Source organism: Pangasianodon hypophthalmus, chromosome 24 (assembly GCF_027358585.1).
Source record: "Pangasianodon hypophthalmus isolate fPanHyp1 chromosome 24, fPanHyp1.pri, whole genome shotgun sequence".
Taxonomy (NCBI): Eukaryota; Metazoa; Chordata; class Actinopteri; order Siluriformes; family Pangasiidae; genus Pangasianodon; species Pangasianodon hypophthalmus.
This window is the reverse complement of record NC_069733.1, coordinates 4,054,445-4,071,517: the sequence shown is the minus strand read 5'-3', so window position 1 is coordinate 4,071,517 and position 17,073 is coordinate 4,054,445. Positions and strand designations below refer to the sequence as shown.

The following is a 17,073-nucleotide window of genomic DNA, read 5'->3' as shown; positions in this document are numbered from 1 at the left end:
AAATGCCGAGTGACGACCTCCTGCTCTCTGCCTGAACCTGGCGAGCGGAATGTCAGATGGCGGTGATGTCCATTATCTGTGCGATTCTCTTTACCTGAATGAATCTCTTCGTACTCGGTCTCTTTCATTGTAAAGGCTTCTGATCAGGCAAGAGGAAATTTCACACTGACGTTTCAGATCCTGCAAAGTAGCCAAAAATATTGCAAGCAATAATTAGTGTTTGTTCAACTCTGTTCAATTCTTAGTTTCTCATTGATCAGAAGGTGTTGATTGATTTTCTTTACAAGTCTGATCAGAGTTCTGGCCACAAGGCAAATAGCAGGTTTATATTAATGCTTTCGTTCTAATACCTCATCATTTCCATAGTAGCAGCTCACTCACAGAGACTTGAATTGTGCATGTTTCTGTATAATCGTTGATATGGGGAAGCTTTCTGTAAGGAGATGTTTATTTAAGGAAGGAGTCTCCAGTGTCAGACAGAAAACATAGCATTTTTTTTGTTTTTTTTTCTGATGACCTTTTTGTTTTTTTTTACCCCTTCTTCCAAGCTAAAGTATTTCCAGACTTAATTCCCTGGGCATTCCATTTTAATTTTACAGAAGCATGAAACCTTAGAAGGAAAAATGATCAGGATTTTTGTATCCATCATGTCTGAGAGCTCACCTATTAGTATTTAATATTTTAGCTAACCTGTTTTTAATACGAGTGAGCCTTTTGGATGGCTGTTTGATCTGTTTCTCCTTTTTCGGGTCCACCAGCTGACTGATTTTTCTAACAGTCACGCTGAATTGTTTTTGTTTGTCAGTGCTGGTGCCAGTGTCCTCTTTTTATTTTAAGGCTGTTGTGTGCAATCAGATTTGTGTGTGTGTGAGAGAGAGAGAGTGCGCGTGATGCTGTATTTCTTAGTTTTAAATAGAACTGGGATTAGTTGTGCTCCTAGTGATGTCATTATGCAGGAGGTGTGGCCTCTGTCCACAAAGGAGCAGCCACAAACACACACACACACACACACACACACACACACACACACACACACACACACGTTCTCCTGCAGCTGCCGACCGCCTAATCACCTGCTCATGCACTTTCACACTCATTGTTTCACATGGGGATAAAGGTTAAAAGGTCATGACCCCGCACACCCAGAGGGCACTGATGTCATCTGAAAGTCAGCCGTTGGGGAGCAGACCTGCGACTTCCTTCCATTTAGTGCCTTTCAGTGTGTGTGTGTGAGAGTGAGAGAGAAAGTGTGTGAGCTTGCATTGGTATAAGCTACATAGATTTTATGAAGGCCATTAAGTAAGAGAGTAAATAAGGACTGATGCTAGTTTTGTTAGTATGAACTAACGCACAAAAGTGTCCGAATATCTGAAAATAATACAGTGAACAGCATGACGAGAACTTTTTTAATCATCATTTTGTGTTTTCATTCATCAGTATCAATGCACTGATGAATTCTGACTTTAAAATTGGATTAATTTTCTAGAACAGCAGCTCTGAATGTAGTTCTGGCTGTAATTCAAATCATTCTGGAGTAACAAATCATTCACAGGGACTTCAGTGTTTGCGGCTTGTTCTATAGCTAATAATAATTGAGTTGCTAAAAACAAAGAAAAACATAAATATGTTTTTTATATGATTTCATGACGCTTTCTGTAAGCTGATGTTTATTTAAATTTTAGGAAAGGAGTCTCCAGTTTCAGCACTTAACAGTAACAGTCAATTAGTTTGCCAACAAAGAAAAGTCTTTAGGACAGAGGACTTTATATTCTCAGTAACATGACAAACTACGTTTTATTAATTAATTTATTTATTTGTCTTATTAACTTTAAGAGAAAGTAAAAAGAGAGGCTGGTGAGGGAAAGACTGTTTATAGCTGCTACAATGTAAGTGATACCTGTTTTACTCCTTACATATCGGGACAATTTAGTAGGTATGTCCTCACTTGTATCATGACTGTTCCAGTATTTAAGCTACAGAGATATTGCCTGCACATAATTACTAAATGACTGTCATTGTGATTTTATTGAGCTAATTTTCTCCTTGGCTGCTCCCAAATGTTCCGAGACTACCACTGTTACGTCAGTAAGGTTAGACTGCACCTCGCTTACTGTTATCTCTGTTGAACACTGTTAATTAAACATTTCCACACCCGGCAGCCTGTGAATACTTTCTGTGCAAATCCGTGTCGTTGTTTTATTTGTGATTATCAGTGCAATAGCAGCGTGCACACTGCATACTATTATAATTAGTGAGGTGTTGTTTTTTTTGTTTGTTTTTTCTTCCACTAGATCTTTTTCTGAGTCGTGTGTTCACTCCATATGAACAGCTCACTGTTGTGGTTATTGTTTTCTGACACACGAGTTGTGTTATGTTTGTTTTTATGTATGGCGGAGCTCGTGGAAGTTAAAAGTCGATGCTAAAGTGTAATTACGGTGTAATTTTAGACATGCAGAGCCTTTTCTTAGGGAAATGTTGCCATTATGCCTTTAAACTGTCAGTAGAAAAGGTAGCTAGGTAGCTAGCCTGCAGATGATTAGCCTCAGTCCAGTTGTGTAGCAATAATTCTGTCATGAAAGTACATGAAACTGCTTGAATGGTGAGTGTATCGTGCACGTTTTCTCCGTAACCGTGGTACAATATAGATAATTTTACGCATTGTATATTTTATTGGAGGAAAGTCCTGTGTTCAGCCACGTGCAGATCCTCACGCGTTCCCTACCGTAGCTCTCGTTCACAAGTTGTGCAGGAATGTGAGCTTGAGCTCACGGCACAGGAATGCCATCTGTAATTCAAATGCTGGAAACCAAGGATGAAAATGAAAACACTGAGCATGCAAATGTAGCTAACTATCATAGTGCTACAAGCGTAAAAGATGCTATGACATTTGTGCTGGCAAATCTTCTGGCTGTTGATTAACTTGAACTTCATCTCCATTCTGGACCAAAACAGAGTGTGTACTGTGTAAGAGAGGTTACTGCTGCAGGATGAGTTTCCCTTCTGTCAGAGTTGTATTAGGAGGGAAAAAAAAAAAAAAAAAAGAAGCAGTAACATACCTTAGAATGGAAGCTTAGGCATGTGAAAAATATGCCAATATTAATAAAATTATTATAAATTTAATTCTCTTGATTAAGACATTCAAAGTACTCTGGTGTGTCTACCACAATTTTGTTAACATGCTGCTCAATGCTTGTCTTTCCGTCACAATTGTGTGTGCTTGTACATTTGTGTAAATATTAGCTACTTCAGACAAGAGTAGGATTTTTGTGATTTGACATTGTGCTTAATCATGCTTTATTCTCTCCTGTCTCTCTCTCTCTCTCTCTCTCTCTGTAGTCGGGTCGTATAGATAAGTCCTACCCGACAGTATGTGGACACACAGGGCCAGTGTTGGACATCGACTGGTGTCCTCACAACGATCAGGTGATCGCCAGCGGCTCAGAGGACTGCACCGTCATGGTAGGATTTTATTAATTATTTTTTTTAAATACGTATTTATGTAGTATTAAATCCACATCCTTTTGGTATGGTATACCTGATACAACAGCAACACTCTCAAGTTTCAGTCCAGTCTTGTATTCAGAGGCCAATATTTTTAACAGTAAAAAAGAAAAAAAAAATCAATATTAAGTCAAATATACTTGTTCCACCTTTATCTATTCTTTTTTTTTTAAATTTCACGTTCAAAGATGCTGGGAAAACTAAGACGCGACCATGCTGTGGTGCCACCCACTCAGTTTATTTATTCTAGCATTAATGGAAGCATGAGTCATTAAAATAGCAGCAGATGATCCTGTACAGTTCCTTGCTTCCTGCTTTAGAGTGATTAATGTGCCAGAGAATTTAAAAGGCTGCCAGTGTTTGTAGGATAGTAAACTTGAGCATTATAATAAATGAGCAACAGTTTGAAAACCCCTGCTTGTCAGACAGTCTGGGCGAGGCCTAATATTCTAATGAGCATGCTTGATTGACATCCCTTTATAATATAATCCAAGGTGTTTGCATCCCTATGTCTACCAACCTAGACTAAATAGGCTATGCTCACTTGATTTGCTTTTACTCTGTTGTAATTTTGCATTTTTTGAAATTTGGGCTGCCAAACATACAAGAGGGACAATTATAGACACTGGAAAGTCACTAGTTTTTCCATACACCATGCTAAATCATTACCATGATTAGTCTTTAGCTTTTCCAGCTACACTGATTATAATGTTGTACATATTTAGTATGTATAATATGTATTGAACCATTTTATAGTGTTATGGTAGTGTGTAGAGTAACCTTTTTGTGAATACACAGTCTTCCTGATCAGGTTAATGCTCTACTGTGCTGAGATTAGGTCAGTTAGCTCGCCAACACAAGGATCTTATGTTTCAAATTTTATCCCGGAGCATTTGAGTATAGCAGATTGTGATGGTCCTGCTCTCCCACGCTGGGTTTATTAGTCACAGTGATTTTGTGGTATGCCACATTGCTCTCACTTCCCTTCTGGAGCGTCCAGACTTCACCCAGTAAGGCAAAAACAACTTGTATTATCCCTCAACCCAAGCTGTTTCTGCTGCAGGTAGACAAAAAGAACTAATGAGCTAATATGTTGATCTGCCAGAAATGATCTTTTGAACTGTTTGGCTTTTTGAAATGCTACTGTGTGTGTTTGTGCAATTTTAGTGTAAAATTCAGTCATTGGTTATGGATGGAAAAAGCTCAATTTAAACTTCCTTCATTTTAGGTAAAGACAAATACGTTGTATGGAAAACAGGTAAAAAGGCCTGGTTTGGAATGGCCTCATTCCATGGCCTATAGTTTGGACAGACCCTATCCCATGACCTTTAGATTGGACAGACCCTATCCCATGGCCTTTAGATTGGAATTGTCTCATTCCAAGGCCCGTAGTTTGGAATGGTGACATTCCATGGACTCTAGGTTGTACTAGTCCCATCCCACGTTCCCTAGTTTGGAACGAACCCATCCCATGACCTGTAGTTTGGAACGGTCCCATCCCAAGACCTGTAGTTTGGAACGGTCCCATCCCAAGACCTGTAGTTTGGACCGGTCCCATCCCAAGACCTGTATTTTGGAACGGTCCCATCCCATGGTCCCTAGTTGGGAACAGTCACATCCCAAGGCCTATAGTTTGGACCGGTCCCATCCCAAGGCCCGTAGTTTGGAACGGTCCCTTCCCAAGGCCTGTAGTTTGGCACAGCCCCATCTCAAGACCTGTAGTTTGGAACAGCTCCATTCCATGGCCTCTAGTTTGGAAGGGAATTATAGTGTTAGGGATGGGGATTAAGGCATCCTGATAATCAGATGTACATTTTCATTACATTATGTACTGCATTATACTGCTCCTGTGGAAATATAGATTTATAAACTACTGAAAGATATTGTACATATTGTAATTACAATACTTATGCTGATCAGGCTGGATACACTCCTGTCTTTAACACTTGCAGTATTCCATTAGTTATTTTTTACACTTTTTATTTGTTTTTTCTAGTAATGTCTAAGTGTGTATTGCAACAATGCATCAGCAAAACAGCTGGAACCTTTAAAAGTCCCCAGACAGTGATTTGGGACAGCAGGTGTCCATACACATCTGTCTCCCCATTCTTTCACTGTGTAACATAAGATCAGAATAATTAGCACAGGAATTTATAACCGTACGATAATATTTAATCCGTACTTTGAAGATGGAGCAGAAGTTGACATGGCCAACACAGGATGAGCATTTTAATGGAATTTTCTCTCACATCTTTAACTGAAATGTGAAGCCAGGGTGAACGGGAGACGTGCTGGCGTTGCAGAGACTGACCTAATGCTTGGTGAATGTCTGAAATAATGTAAGGGGTGTGTCTGGGAGGTATAGAAATGGTATGATGTGGGTGAGAGGAAGATGGAAGCGGGGATTATAGAAAGAAATGGTGAAATGGTTACTTACAGAAGAAGAGTTATTTAGAGAACAAAAAGGGAGGAGAAAGGAGACATATGGTCCAAAAATGTCTGCACTGTTGCTGTTGCTGCTGCTGCTGCTGCTGTTGTTTTCATTTTCATTATCATCCATTTAACTGCCAAGTGTTAAAAACCGGTGGAACAAATTGAGATTAATCTCTTTGATATGAGATCAAATTTCCTTCATGATTATACAATATTTGTGCACAAAAAAGCGCTGATCTAGGGCCTGGTTTTGTGACTAAGCTTAAAAAACACTGAAAGATCAGCACAGATACTTGCAGTCTGCTTCCCCCTTAAGGCTCAATGATGCAAGTGCAAAGTCTAAACCTCTGATGTCATTTAAAGGTACTTTGGGTAAGAATAATTTTTTCAAGATTAGATGTCTAATGTTTAGGTGGGTTCAGCATGTCAGTGATTCCCGCCCATGTTCATGAAGCTCCGCCCCCAGGATCTACAGTGGCCCATAGAGTGTCTATAAAATGACTGACAGGAGACGCATCCAAACACAAACGAGCACTCCAGACTGGAAGTCCTTTTCCAAACAAGTTTTCTCAGCGACTTTATAAACTGTTGTTAAGGCCATGATTTAATCCACTGTTTTTTTTTGTTTTTTTTTTTGTTTTTTTTTTGTTCTATATATTATCCAGGTTATTTGTACAAGTAAGGAATAAATACAAACAAAAAATGCCTATTGCACCTTTAAGTCAAATTGTCAATTTTCTTTCTACTAATTTATTGCCATTATTCTTATTATTATTATTATTATTGCTGAACTTTACATCTTTACAGCATTTTTTATTCTATTCAATATTTACTTATTTAGTTTTGTGTATATTTACTTATTATTAATTATATTTACTTTATTATTTCTAATTGTTACTTCTACTTTCTCCAGTTTGCCTTGCAAGATTGATGATGTCCATCTTTGTGCTGTATTAAACCATGGTTCTGGTCTCATTTTTGGATCTCGTCTTGTTTCAGGTGTGGCAGATCCCCGAGAACGGTTTGGTGACCTCCATGGCGGAGCCTGTGGTGGTGTTGGAGGGCCACTCCAAACGGGTGGGCATCATCACCTGGCACCCGACGGCCCGCAACGTTCTGCTCAGTGCTGGTGAGTGACGGCACCCTGTCCCGCCCTCCACCCTGTCACCCTCTCCATCACTTACGCTTACTTTTCGTGTGTTAAAGAGCAATCCATTTATAGTTAAGCTACAATCCAGAGCATCCACTAAGCAAGTCACTGTGTGTTACTATAGAAATGTGTGCTAATGTGTTAGAACAAGCGTGTTAATATAAACACGTGATTTGCCATCACATCCCTGTCAGAGCCATGCTATTAGAAGTAAAAAATAAATAAATAAATAAACAAAGCACTGACACTGGAGACTCCTTCCATAAATATAAATGTTCCTTACAGGAAACTTGAACATATCAGCATTTTTCTTTGTTAAGTAACAACACAATTTTTAAATTCTGGTTATTATTGGATAAGTTGTTACTATATAAACAATAATATACAGTATTAGAAATGCTGTCAGCTGCTGTTAGAAAATTAATCAACACTTTCTGCTCAATCAGATTTACGAATTCAACAATGCTGTGGTGTAAAAGAAAAAAAACCAACAAGAATATAGCAGTTGAACATGTATAATATTACGTAATGCTAACCGGTGTTTGTTGTTAACACATGACATGTGAGAGCAGTGTGGCGGTTCTGGGTGATCTTGTGTTACACATTTTACATTGGTTCTTCATTTTTAATTTAGGTTGCGATAATGTGATCATGATCTGGAACGTGGGCACGGGAGAGGCGCTCATCACGCTGGAGGACATGCACCCAGACGTCATCTTCAGCGCGTGCTGGAACCGCAATGGCAGCCTGATCTGCACCGCCTGCAAGGACAAGAAAGTGCGCGTCATCGACCCGCGCAAGGAGGAGATCGTTGCGGTACACGCACACACACACACACACACACACACACATATGCGCATGACTGCTTCAAACATACACAAAGTGTAAAGATATTATTGTAAAAATCCATCAGTGTGTGTCAGGAAGAGATTTGAGTTGTGGGCCACAGTAATTTAGTTGCATAGAAAAGATTGTCACATCACACACACACACACACATCTGCATGTATTGTGTGCAGTCCTGTCTGTGTATAAGCAGGTTTTCAAGTGTGTGACTATGCACGTTTGTGTGTGTGTGTGTCAGGAGAAAGATAAGGCCCATGAAGGAGCGAGGCCCATGAGAGCCATCTTCCTGTCTGATGGGAACGTCTTCACCACTGGCTTCAGCCGCATGAGCGAGAGGCAGCTCGCACTCTGGAACCCGGTACAGTAGTTTACACACACACACAGCACTCAGTTTATACACACACACACACACACAATTTACAGAAATGCATCTTTGTCCATTTTATAGACACCAAAATTTAGGTCCAAAGCTCATTTTGCCTTATGTGTGAATGAATAAGGTTATATAATAAATGTAAGGTTATATAATAAATGTAATGTATTCGAATTAGGCTTTAAGGCAGTCGACATTTAAATGAGGATGATGTTATAACTGTACTGTGGCCTCTAAAACTCAAAATGGAGCAGGTCACATGTGGATGTGGCTCTGTTGGATTACTGAGTGATACAGCGGGGAAAAGGAAAAAAAAAAATTCCACCACACTGCAGTGTTATGTTTAAAAGGAGAAAGTAGCAACATATTTGACAAATCTAAGAGATTTACAGCTGTTTTTTGTTTTTTATTAGACACAGATGAATCAAGAAATGAAACGGTGCGCATCCTTAATCGTTGGTTCAAGAAGTGACGATATATAACGCACAAAGAAGTCCTGAATGTACAGTAGAACCCAGAAGTGTGAATTATAACACTAATAACCCCAAAATGGCTGTTTCTGTTTCATTATTTACAAGAATAAATTTTAAAAAAAGTGTGGAATGTGACATTTGGAATTTTTTTTTTACCAGCAAAACATGGAGGAGCCGATTTCAGTCCACGAGATGGACACCAGCAACGGAGTCCTCCTGCCTTTCTACGACCCTGATACCAACGTGGTGTACCTGTGCGGAAAGGTAAACATTCTCCTAGATCTTCCAGAGTCCTGATTCAGGACGTATTATTATTATTGTTCCCTTTCCATCACATTTCTTTTATTTGCATGTGTTTTTTTCCCCCAAGGATTAGGCGGTAGTGTGTGTAGTGGGTAGGAGTGATGAAGCTAGTAGCTTGTTGTTATAGTGGCTTCTTTGTTCAGAACTACAAGAAGGACTTGATTAAAGTAATAATTGAGCAAGGAAAGTTGATTATTTTCCTTTAACAGCACACCCTAAAGTGCTTTATTTCTCTTACACGAACATTACAACTTGTATTCTAACTGCTATAATGAATGAGCTTCACTCATCCATGAAGCTGTGAAACAGTTCATCTGTTGAAGTTAATACGACAGAAAAAATGCTTCCTGTTACTGAGAAGTCATTACTTTTTTCTTTTTGTTAGGGTGACAGCAGCATCCGCTACTTTGAGATCACTGACGAGGCGCCGTACGTGCATTACCTCAACACGTTTACCACCAAGGAGCCGCAGAGGGGCATGGGATACATGCCCAAGAGAGGCCTGGACGTCAACAAGTGTGAGATCGCCAGGTGAGACGAAAACAGCAGGTTTTTTTCCCCCAGTTGCATTGCGTGTCGCAATTTCACTGTTTTCTTACTATTGGTAACACCAGGAGTGTGATTATGCAAGAAAAAAACAAAACTAAACAAAATAATCAACCACTCTGACGTTGATTATTTTCCTATAACGGCATGGCCTGGAGTGTTTTATTCCTCTTACATCACAGCAATTTTCCAGCATTTTTAAATGTATTAATTATTATTTATTATAGTTACTTCAGTGTAGTTGAATGTCCACCAAACATGATAGGTGAAGTGATAACAGAAACTATCATTATAGCTGTTATAAACAGTAACACTTTCACCAGCTTCTTTCTCTCTCCCCCTCTCTCTCTCTCTCTCTCTCTCTCTCTCTCTTTCTCAATATTAATAAGACCAAAAAACACAGCTTGTCATGTTAACGAAAAACCAGAATGTGCAAAGCCCGCTGTTCTAAAGACTGTCACTGACACTGGAGACTCCTTCCATAAATGTTAAATAAATGTGTCCTTCCAGAAAGCTTCGCTGTAGAGATGCTTGTTTTTCTTTACCTTAAATCATATGAATTATTGAAGAAGCCGTAGTCCACCATGTGATTGGCCCCTGAAACCATAAGGTCGATTATTAGAGCAAGCAAATTAATATAAACCTGTGATTTGTCTTGCAGAAAGTGAATCAACACCTTCTGACTAATCAGATTAGAGAATTCAACAGCGCTGTTTTTTCGAATCCAAAATACTTACCAAAAAAACTAACACAAGACAGTTGTATTTGTGCATCTATTAGGAACTCACAGGGGTGTGTGTGCGTGCGTGTGCGTGCGTGTGCGTGCGTGTGCGTGCGTGTGCGTGCGTGTGCGTGCGTGTGCGTGCGTGTGTGTGCGAGATCGTCCTGTAGGAGGCAGCACATGCCTGCATTACTCACTTAAAATCCCATATAGATTTCTTTTAGCTCATTGTTTATCTGCATTGCTTTTGTAGTATAACTAAAAACCTGTTTGTGTGTGTGTGTTTTCAGGTTTTACAAGCTGCATGAGAGGAAATGTGAGCCCATCATCATGACAGTGCCAAGAAAGGTGAGTCCTTCTTGCCATGTTTTGCTGAACGATCGTCTAACAGTAGTCACTTTGGCACACTGGCGTACAGTAACTGACTGTAGCGTATCTGATTAATACTCGTACTACTCGTTTAGCATTCAACACAACACTGTGATCTTTGCTTGCTTGAAACACAGGATATGAACACCAGGTCATTTTTACATTTCTACATTGACTAGTCGTCGCTCAGTGAACTAATGAACTTCAATGACTTGAATTAAATTGGCTATGGTATAATTGTGAAAACACTAAAATGTCTGTTTTAATGTCGTGACTTTGATTAGATGTCTCTTGCATACTAGTGTCTAAGCATCAGGGCATTTCGCATTTAACCCACCTGTTTTATTTGTTTTATTATTATTTTTTTTCTTAGTTCTCTCCCTTTTCCAGCGTGGACAAATCATAAATTCATTAGCTAGCCCACTACACAAGTAGAATCTCCAGTGTTGTGTTGGGGTTGCCCAGAAACCAAACTGACGAGGCTAAAAATGGAAATATGCCGAGATACATAGCTAGTTATGTGCATTAATAAAGACACAAGCAAGAATATAACACGTCTTTAACTTTCCTGAAAGTTATGAGAGCTTTATGCAACATTCTGTTTTGCTCAGTTTTCTCAGTGTTTACACTTACACTATATGGCCAAAGGTGTGTGGACACCTGACCATCACACCCATATGTGGGCCTCAAACTTCTGCCCCAAAGTTGGAGACACATAATTGTCTAGAATGTCAATTTCACTTCACTGGAACTAAGAGGCCCAAACCTGTTCCAGCATGACAATGCCCCTGGGCACAAAGCGAGCTCCATGAAGACATGGTTTGCCAAGTTTGGTGTGGAAGAACTCGAGTGTCCTGCACAGAGCCCTGACCTCAACCCCAATGCACACCTTTGGGATGAACTGGAACACTGACTGCACCCCAGACCTCCTCACCAACATCAGTGTCTGATCTCACTAATGCTCTTGTAGCTGAAATCCCCACAGCCACACTCCAAAATCTAGTGGAAAGCCTTCCCAGAAGAGTGGAGCTTATTATAGCAGCAAACAGGGAATAAATCTGGAATGGGATGTTCAACAAGCACATATGGATGTAATCGGTTAGGTGTCCACATACTTCTGAGGTGCGTCGCACCACTGTGAAGGGACTTTTTTTAAAATATAAATACCAAATGCAATGTTTGTTTTGCAAAAGACGAGAAGATTGGGCAACTATGATAAAAAAAAATAATCTACTTAATCTACCGATTTGTCTGCCAGTGTTTATTTTGCATGCGTTTGCCACTAGGTGGTGGAGGCATTATGTTTTCAGGATTCAGTAATATCTCAAGAACGAATGCTTGAATGTTTGTAGGATTTATACTGATTTATCACTGCAATCAGCAGATGAACTGACTAGATTTTGGAATTGATCTAACCAGGGTCAATGTCACAGCAAGGTCAAATGTCTAAAGTTTTTCTTCAATAGCTTCCTTTCTGTTTAAAGGGTGTTTTAAGAGTAAATTAGTAGCAAGAAGGAACTGACTTGTTGGCGGTGGAGGCTTGACACTGTTGGCATCGAGTTCGACTTGTTTGTTTAAATATTGCATCATTTTGTGGTTTCCCTTTGCTTTGAAACAGCGTTATATAAGTTATTGTAGTAAATTAATTCGCACTTTTCCTCCTCTCTCTCCGTTCAGTCGGACCTGTTCCAGGATGATCTGTATCCGGACACGGCAGGGCCCGACTGCGACCTCGAGGCCGAGGACTGGTTTGAGGGCAAAAACAGCAATCCTGTCCTGATCTCGCTCAAGGACGGCTACATCCCGGCCAAGAACCGCGACCTCAAGGTGGTCAAGAAAAACATTCTGGACAACAAGCCCAAGCCCAGCAAGAACGCAGAGAACAACGCCGCTGCTCCCGCCACCAAAACGGCCAGCGCAACTGCGAGTGTCGTACGTTTCTCACTTTTGTCACTCCTTATCATCTGTTCTGATCAGTTTTAATGGCTCACACTTGTGCTTATTACTCATAACCACATCTTCACACATGTGGTTTACTTATTGCTTCAGATGCTCATAAGTGCTGAACTTTGCATTTGGTGCCATAATCCTCTATGAGTTTGAAACATGGAGACAAAGATTATTTAGTTTTACATAAATGTATATTCAAATATCCACCCTGGAGATTTGCTCCTTATAGAATAAAAGGCTTCGGAAAATTTTTCATGCGTTACAACTGAGCCTTCTGTGTTTTTTTTTCCAAATCACAGCCACTGCAAACATGACTCCGCCCACCATCTGTAATGACAGGAAAAACTTTACTATCTTAACTTTACTATATAACATCCACCATACAAGTTACCAAATAAACAATAATGTGTTAGAACGAATGCGTTAATCTAAATCTGCGCTACTACAGCTGCACTGTCGTCTGAGCTGCTGCTATAGAAAATGAATCAACACCTTCTGACCAATCAGAAATAAGAATTCAACAATATATACTGTGTATGTATTTCACAGAGCTTTCACACTGTTCTTCCATACACAGATCACACCTCAAGTGAAGAATTTCAGTTATTAACTGATAACACAGAAAACTTTCTTAGGCTTTTTAAATGATCATGTTTAGATTCTGGTCTTTTTTTTTTTTTTTTACAGAAAGGTGAAGCGAAGTTGGACGAGGTGCTGAAAGAGATCAAATCCCTCCGAGAGCTGGTGAGCTGTCAGGAAAAGCGAATCGCCAAGCTCGAGGAGCAGTTGTCCCAGATGGACGTCTGAAGGACCCAGTCCCTTTTCCCCTCCCCAGCTACTGTTCAGGAAATTCTATTGGCCAGGTGGGCGGGACTAGTCACTGCCAGTCACCGCGACTTCGTTCCGCCTGAAACCTGCCCAACATTCCAAGATGAACTTTTCTTTTTTTTTTTTTTTTTTCCGTTCTTTTTTTCTAACCCCTTGAACCAGTTACATTTGCAAAATGACAGCGGCAGAGAGACGAAGCATAGGTCTCTCTCAAAAGCCAAGAATTTCTTTTTACTAAACCTTGTTCCAAAAGTGGCACTTGTGTTTTATTTGGTGTTTTCGAAAGTTGTTAAGCATTCATTCTTTTCTTAGAGTCCAAAAAAAAAAAAAAAAATCGTGACCAATATTCCAATGTGAAGCATTCGCTGAACTTGTGTGCTCAAATATTGATTTGCATTCAGTATTCAGTATTGCATTCCTCACCATCCCTTCTTCTTTGTTGCCAAATTTTTAGAGGAGGCTCATATACGGGTCTCCTTGACAGTATTTGACCATTTGATGATTTTTTTTTTTTTTAATACACTTTAGTCCACTTTGTACTAATAAGGGACATTGCAATAGGCTGGTAATGCAAGTGAGGGGATTTATTTGATTTATCTGACCATTTAAAAGGTCTCCGTACAAGAAATATTCATGTTTGAAGCTGATTTTAACCAAGCAGGCTGTACGTACAGATTGACAGAGGAAAGCAACATCCACATATTGAAACAGTTTTATGTTTAGCTCGATCTTTATTCAGAATTCTGTTTAAACATGAACATTTAGAGCATTTTTTTTTTTCTGTTTGGAAATGGTTTGTATAGTGGTGTAACTTTTCAGCATTGTTATTCCAGTGGCCATGAACACTGTAAGACAGTCTTTGAGGTCTGTCTTTTCTCATCATTCCAGACGCTTCCCTCTTTCCCAGAAAATCCCAGTATCTTCTCATTATCCTAAGTGCATGGAATAAAGATTTTTTTTTTTTCTAATTTCTCAACACATTCCTGGATTTCCCCCAGTCTTGTTGTGTGTCTTCGGTTATATAGTTGAATTTAGAGTCTTAGAAGGAAGAATTGAGAGGAAATACCACATCATTGGTTTTCCACATGATATTCCAAGTTTAGAAATAGTCAGCAGCACTTTTTTTTTTTTTTTTTTTTTTTTTCCTTCCCCAGGCATCTCTATGATTCAGTTTTTACATTTTACATCGAATCAATTCTGTTATACAGACAGGGCCTGATTCTGGATCAAGCCTCTTTAATTAGTTGGTGAAGTGATATTTGAACAAAAGAACACCAACATGGCCAACTTTTTGTTTACCCTTAGCCATGTTAGCATTGTTCATCAAGCCACCCTTTTCTTTCACTTTTTTTTCTCCCCTGATCGAAGTATTACCATTTGTAACTCCAAATTTAACCTCATAAGACCATTATCTCAGAAATTCAGTTCCTCAATATGTTTAGCAGAAAATGTTTGTGTGGGCGATATCAGCGGAGGTCTAGACTGACACCCTTACCCTACTCTTCACTTCCTGTTTCCGTTGTGCAGGAAGTGACTGCCCTGCTTACTTATCCATGCAAAACCAACTCTTTCTAAGGGTGTAGCTCAAGTTTGTCTAGACAAAGTCCTATATTCTATATCCTAAAGTCTGCTATAACTGAAGAGTAACACACTCTGACTCAGATTCAAACATGCTTGATGGGCGAGGTGCTCCAGGGTCAGGCGAATATAACGGTGATTTCACACTTGGCTGTTTTGTTTTTTTGTTTTTTTTTTTTTCCTCTGATGCAGAAAAAGCATTGGCCAGAGCACTGTTTGGCTGTTTGCCCTTGCTGTAGCTTTAGAGGCAGAAAAAAATCAAAAGAATTTGAACTGCTTGTGTGACTCTACTTCATGCAACTACAGTTAAAGTAATACATCATATCATGTATCAGTGAATGTCCCAAAAATACACAAGCTCTTATTGTTGGTTATAGTGGAATATTAGTAATGAAACATTTTCCATTCAAAACCTCCTCATATTAACTCACTAACGATCATTTTTCACTAATTTCCCAAGTTGTGACCAGACTGATTAGGAGGTTAAAAAAAAAAAAAAAAAAAAAAAAAAAACAGCAAGTGTGAAAGCACCCCAAGTATGTTTGTTGTAATTCGTGTAATTACCTGTACGGCTAACACTCCCTTTTTCTTTTTTAATCTTTATGTTCTTCACTGAGGAACTGAGAGGTGTACGCAGGTGTTTTACATCCTCTTTATTGTTGCTCACACCACCTACAAGAAACGTACAATACTTTTCTCTTTCACTATGTCTTCATTCGCACACAGTTTTAGATCAGAAGATTTTAGATGGGATTTGGTTGCGTAGAGAGCTTTATTTACATGTGCTAACGGGGTTATCGCAATGAGGAGAGTGAGCTAGTGGAGGAGAAGTTCAGGAAAAATAGATGTGCCATTTTTGATATGCTAGCTAGGTTTTTATGTAGGATGCATGCATGGAAGAATGGAAAGATTTTACTGGTTAAATTGCATCTGAATTGGTAGATTGGTGTAAGATGGGAATGATGTGGAGGGCAAGCGTGGTAGGGTTTGAGCCCAATTTAGTGTTGTTGCCTTTTAGTTTGTAGCAATTATGTCTTTCATATAGAATTGAGTTAATGCTTTTTATACCATTTCTTGATTCTGATCAAAAGGTCAAAAGGTATTCATTGGATATAAAGTATCATTTGTCATTCTTTAATAAAAAAAAAATAGTTTGCATTGCCAAATCGCTTTGGGGTCAAAACAGTAAGTCCACTTCACACACCCCAGTTGTTGATTATTGTCCAATTATAGCATGCCCTGTTGTGTTTTTATTCCTCCAAAACCATTCCCTAGGGCAGCGGAGAGCAGTTTCAGGGTTGTAGTCATTAGTTTCAAGCTAAGAAAAACATTGAACTTCACCATCATGTGGCTCTACAGAACATCACCCCTGTTTGAAATGCTAAACTTCAGGTGGTTAGTTAGTATTATGCAAATATAGCTTCAAGAATAAGATTCTTAAAGATGTATTGGCATCACTGCTCCATTGGCTTTTGGTGTGTTAAGTGTAATTAATCAGATTAATTGGATTTGTGATTAATCGTACCACTAGGACACCTTGTTGGTTGGATCCCACTGGCTCAATTGCTAGTGTTAGCGAAATCAAACTTACTAGGTTTCCCATTTAACTAAAAGTGGAAATTGTGCTTTATGAAGGTTGTAATGGTTGATTTTCCTCCGAGGTTATGGAGTGTTTACACGTGTTTTGGTGTTGTGGTGTAACAGAGTAGGTGACAGACTCAAAGGATTTTTGTAGGTTGACGAGAAGCTCGAACTAGAAAGCTTGGCGTATGTGATTTCATGAAATGCTCTGTAAATAACTATACTTTTTATTCCAATGCTGCCTCTGTCAAACTGCATAAGAAAACGAAGCCATAGTTTCCAAAGTCTCCCTGTTCACTTTAAATGGAACATAAAGTGAATAAACCCAATAAAATCTGAAAAAAAAAAAGATAATCAGCCTCCTTGTTCTTTGTCCTCCCATTTATTTTGCTTCCTGTATTTGCCTTACATTTGAGGAGGAA

The 17,073-nt window shown here is 39.2% G+C and overlaps 1 protein-coding gene across 2 annotated transcripts in view; it reads left to right on the top strand.

Moving 5' to 3' along the window:
- The window catches only part of coro1ca (coronin, actin binding protein, 1Ca), a 48,669-nt gene extending 31,664 nt beyond the window's left edge, over positions 1 to 17,005 (top strand). For both annotated transcript variants that reach the window (XM_034298934.2, XM_053228824.1), the window contains exons 3-11: positions 3,337 to 3,459; positions 6,934 to 7,063; positions 7,719 to 7,900; positions 8,168 to 8,287; positions 8,935 to 9,039; positions 9,464 to 9,609; positions 10,636 to 10,693; positions 12,392 to 12,646; positions 13,352 to 17,005. In XM_034298934.2, the coding sequence (XP_034154825.2) occupies positions 3,337 to 3,459; positions 6,934 to 7,063; positions 7,719 to 7,900; positions 8,168 to 8,287; positions 8,935 to 9,039; positions 9,464 to 9,609; positions 10,636 to 10,693; positions 12,392 to 12,646; positions 13,352 to 13,471 (1,239 nt within the window). In that variant the 3' untranslated portion in view covers positions 13,472 to 17,005. The remainder of the gene's footprint in view (positions 1 to 3,336; positions 3,460 to 6,933; positions 7,064 to 7,718; positions 7,901 to 8,167; positions 8,288 to 8,934; positions 9,040 to 9,463; positions 9,610 to 10,635; positions 10,694 to 12,391; positions 12,647 to 13,351) is intronic.
- The last annotated feature ends 68 nt before the right edge of the window (positions 17,006 to 17,073 follow it).